We start from the raw sequence: 4,696 nt of genomic DNA, 5'->3' as shown, positions 1-4,696 counted from the left end.
GCTCCAAGTTCCTGCAGCTGTATTAGCAGTGCTTTTATTTGGTTGGATTCTTTTTCTTTCACTGTTATCCACTGCTGAAGATCATGGCTATTAAAAGGAGTTTTCTCATGGGCTTCTAGAAGTTCACTTAGGATTTTTATATCTGCTTTACCTCCACGGATTTCTGGCAAGATGGACCCTAGTTTTTTCATGAAATCTTGCTTGTACTCAGTGCAGAATTTCTGAAAGTCCTGAACTCGATCATGAAATGTGTCGCATGCTTTTGCCACTGTGTCTTCCATCAGGTCACCACATTTCATTGAAGTGACATTTAAATTCTCAATCACTGATTCCACAGCTCTAATGAGATGTGTAGAGATGTGTCTTTGAAGTTTGGCTGCTTTTGAGTGCAGTTTAATCAGAGGATAAAGCCACACTTTAACAGGAACTGCATGTTCTCCATTTTCTCCAAGCATCTTTGGAAGATCATTGTAAAGCTTCATAGCATCCTCAAAGGTTATTGGATTAGAAGGCAATTTGAAATCACCATAAAATGTACAATTCAGTTTTTTCATTTCAGCCTTCTCATTTTCATTCATTGTTACGTCTACCTTTAACCCAGCAAAACAAATGCTCTTCAGTTTCTCAACTTCCATATTTACACTTCCATGTACTTTTGTTTTCTCCTCAGAGACATTCACCTCTTTATCAAATACAAAATGGGCACCTGCTCCATATAGAACTGCTATAACCACATGTGTTGCTACATCATGATCAAATACCTCATGGTGGCCGATTTGACTTTGTGCCAGATGGTTCATAGTTAACTGCTCGAACTTGGTGGTTGTTCTGTAGTTCAGAGTCAACCTTTGTTGTACGAATGACTTTTTAGTGTCATTGAAATATTTGGCTGCACCACTAAGATTGACATTTCCTCCCAAAAGACTCAGTTTCAGTTCACCATCAACATTTAGGGACTTTGATTTTTCCTCAATTGTGTCTGAAGTTGTAACTGTGAACTCTGTGTTATGTTGTGAACTAATATATGTGTTTTGCACCAGCTGCTCTCGATCCCAAAGTGTCATTCCTGTAAGCATTAAAAAGAAAAAAAATTATAATTATTATATTTTTTATTATTAATATAATATATATATACACATACACACACATATATATATATATATATATATATATATATATATATATATATATATATATATATATAGCAGGTAAAATAAGTATTGAACATGCCACATCACCATTTTCTCAGTAAATATATTTCTAAAGGTGCTACTGTTAACAACCTCTGCAATCCACACATGGAAAGATATTTGTAATAATGTGAAATGATACACGGAAAAAGTATCGAACACATGAAGAAAGGGAGGTGCAAAAAGGCATGGAAAGCCAAGACACCAGCTGAAATCAATCAGTAATTAGAAAGTAATCCTTGTCGGTGCAAATTAATATCAGCTGGTTCCGTCCCAACTGATGGCCTATAAAAAGGTGTCCCATTACCATGGTCTCACACAAGAAACATCTTAGGATGGGTAAAAGCAAAAAGAGATGTCTCAAGACCTTTGCAGCCTTATTGTTGCAAAACATACTGATAGCATTGGTTACAAAATGATTTCAAAATGTCTGAAAGTTCCATAAGCACTGTTGGGGCCATAATCCAGAAGGGAAAAGAACATCATTTCATCAAAAACCGGTCACAACCAGAGGAGTCTGACAGAGGTGTGAAAAGAATTATCAGAAGAGTTGTCAAAGAGCCAAGGACTACTTGTGGAGAGCTTCAGAAACACCTGGAATAAGCAGGTGTTTATTCCAATTGTTTTAAGAAAACAATGTCATTTATTCAACTGCCAAGGACTGTATGCACCCTCGCCATGCAAGACTCCATCGCTGAAGAAAAAGCATGTTGAAGCTTGTTTAAAAGTTTGCTGCACAACATTTGAACAAGCCTGTTAAATACTGAGCGAATACAATCTGGTCAGATGAGAGCAAAATTTAACAAGGCTGAACATTTCAGCAAGACAATGATCCCAAACACACAGCCAAGAAAACTCTCAGTTGGTTTCAGAGAAAGAAAATAAAGCTGCTAGAATGGCCCATCCAATCAACAGACTTGAATCTAATTAAAAATCTATGGAAAGAACTAAAGATCATAGAAGAGGCCCACTGATCCTTCAAGATTTGAAGACTGTTTGTGTGGAAAAATGGGCCAAAATCACACCTGAGTAATGCATGCAGCTAGTTTCTCCATACTGGAGGCATCCTGAAGCTGTCATTACCAACAAAGGCTTTTGTAGAAAGTATTAAATACATTTCAGAAAGCATGATCAATACTTTTTCCCTGTGTCATTTCACATTATTAAACATAATTTATGGACATCTATGGTTTGATTTCTTTGCATGTGTAGATTCCATGGTTACCAACATCTGGTGAAAATTTCATGTAAATAGCACCTTTAGAAATTTAGACGCTGAAAAAAATGGAGACATTAATACTTATATACTATATATATGTGGGTTTATAGAAATACTACATTATATTGTTAAATGTAGTAGAGCTGAGAAACTATAATTAAATATTGTTATACCTGGTATTATTGCATCATTTCTGCAGTCGTACAGCATTCCCAGTTGAATTGGCCTTCCCAACGCTGCAGTTTCTACTACATTTTCTTTTACACAAGCCATGTTCAAAGATGCTGAGCATTTGACTTTTAACTTCAAATCAACCTTTAAAAAAAAAATTGTAAGAAAAACAAGTGTTAATTTAGACATAAAGACATTTAGACAGTTAATTTAGATAAATTATTTTAAAATAAAGAAAAACACATTGCACACTCAAAAGGGATTCATTGTATTTTTTAATACCTGTGTATTTTTTCCCACTTACTTATGCTTCAGTCATGTTTGGGTCTTCAGTCACTCATTAGTTCAGTCACTCATTAGTTTGTAACAAGTGTTTATAATGTGCTTAAACATTATTTTTTGGAAATGTGTAAATTATGTGTAATGTACAGAAATGTACATGAAATGCTGTTTTTGTTTTATAAAATGTTTTGGTTTTTTTTTGGCATTTTTATTTTGCTAATTTTGTCTGCATGTGATGAATGTTCCTAAATGTTCCACTTAAATTATTTAAGGAAGCAATTCAAATATTTTTCTTAGTAAATTTAGTTTAAAAAAATAAACAAACAAACAAATAAGAAATGTAAAAAATACAATAACCCTGTTGTTCATCCCATTTTCTTAATTGACTTATTTTCTCTTGCATTCTTTTCACTTTCATATAATATATAAAACATTATATAACATAATATTCAAACATGACAGAACAATTATTTAACATCATTTCCTGTTACTATTTGTACACAGTTGGATCACATTTATCAACATCTTTCTTATTCACTTGCCTGGTCACCACCCACACTTCCCCTCTGTTCGTACACTTCCTCTGTGGCCACAAAATGTTATACGGAAAATTCTTTGTATGCTGTAGCATTGAGATTAACACTGCAAGGCAAGGTTTAGATAGTATTAATATCACTTTTGTCGAATATATCTGTTTTTTTCTCAGAAACACACACATACCACACCCATAGCCATCCCCTAAAGATTTTATAAATGAAAACAATGAGATACACTCCAGCATCATTCCTTTGTGTATTCCATGACCATAAATACCAGCAATATTCAGATATTGACTTACGCAGGCATTACAGTAATCCAAAACCTACAATTTCAACTTTGCAGGAAGTTAAATGTTGTCCCTAGAAACATTGGAATCTTGTTTGGCTATTAAAGTATATCTTAGGCCATCTTAATATACTTAGTATTATATAACACCACTATACAGCATACAATGATATATAGTATATCAGTATATCACACACACACAAACACATATTTAGCCACACACAGCAAACTTACAGTATGTGTTTCCTTCAAACTGTCCTTCAGACTGTGCACATCTGAACATCTGTATCTTTCACTTTCATTCTCAGTGTCTCGTGTTTGTCACCATGGACAGAAAACATGGCCGCCATGGACTCCAACTCCCAGCAACCATCAGCACTTCCACACACTCAGTCACTGGAATATAATTATGATTTTTTTTTTTGTTTGTTTCACACTACAGAGAAAAAAGTGATGTATTTTTATTGCAGTTTTGTTACTAGAGTGTGCATTGAGATTCCATGTGTTCCTAATTTTGCCAGTGATAACTTTTTTTTTTATTGTTATTAATAATAATAATAATAATAATCATTAAAGCCTTATTAACAGCCAGCTCTGAGTAATGTTAATTTGATAATAGCCAGACAGGGGTTCTTCAGGAGCAAGGTTATGTTTTTTTTATTGTGCATTCTTAGTAATATCAATCAAACTGGAGTTGGGTTGTTTTAATTAAGTAATAATAACTCAAAATAACACAGGTAACTTACAAAATTAAAGTTCATTGAAAGTATGTTTGTTTTTTTTTATCAAAAGTCTCAAAGAGAGATAACTCCAACAGTCATTTTTTGGCAAAAGCAGATAACTCCACATTTCATCTTTCAGAGTTAAACAAAACCAAGCATTGCATTTAAGTGCAATGTTTAACATTCTTTAACTTCAAACAAGTAGTTTAGGTAAAGAGCAGTAAAAATAGACTATTAATACGAACTATTAAACATTGTCAGCTGAGGAGATTACTCTACAATGTAGA

The 4,696-nt window shown here is 33.6% G+C and overlaps 1 protein-coding gene across 1 annotated transcript in view; it reads right to left on the bottom strand.

Annotated features, from left to right (window-relative positions):
- LOC131348259 (verrucotoxin subunit beta-like) overlaps window positions 1-3,995 on the bottom strand; it is a 6,597-nt gene extending 2,602 nt beyond the window's left edge. Inside the window, exons 1-4 of the mRNA XM_058383052.1 lie at window positions 3,922-3,995; window positions 3,405-3,504; window positions 2,583-2,724; window positions 1-1,066 (exon numbers count right to left, since the gene is read on the bottom strand). The exon at window positions 1-1,066 is cut by the window's left edge and continues 680 nt beyond it. Coding sequence (XP_058239035.1) covers window positions 1-1,066; window positions 2,583-2,682 — 1,166 coding nt within the window. The 5' untranslated portion in view covers window positions 2,683-2,724; window positions 3,405-3,504; window positions 3,922-3,995. The remainder of the gene's footprint in view (window positions 1,067-2,582; window positions 2,725-3,404; window positions 3,505-3,921) is intronic.
- Between the last annotated feature and the right edge of the window lie 701 nt (window positions 3,996-4,696).

This window comes from Hemibagrus wyckioides, linkage group LG28 (genome assembly GCF_019097595.1).
Source record: "Hemibagrus wyckioides isolate EC202008001 linkage group LG28, SWU_Hwy_1.0, whole genome shotgun sequence".
Lineage (NCBI taxonomy): Eukaryota > Metazoa > Chordata > Actinopteri > Siluriformes > Bagridae > Hemibagrus > Hemibagrus wyckioides.
The sequence above is the reverse complement of the archived record's forward strand: the minus strand, read 5'-3'. Positions and strand labels throughout refer to the sequence as shown.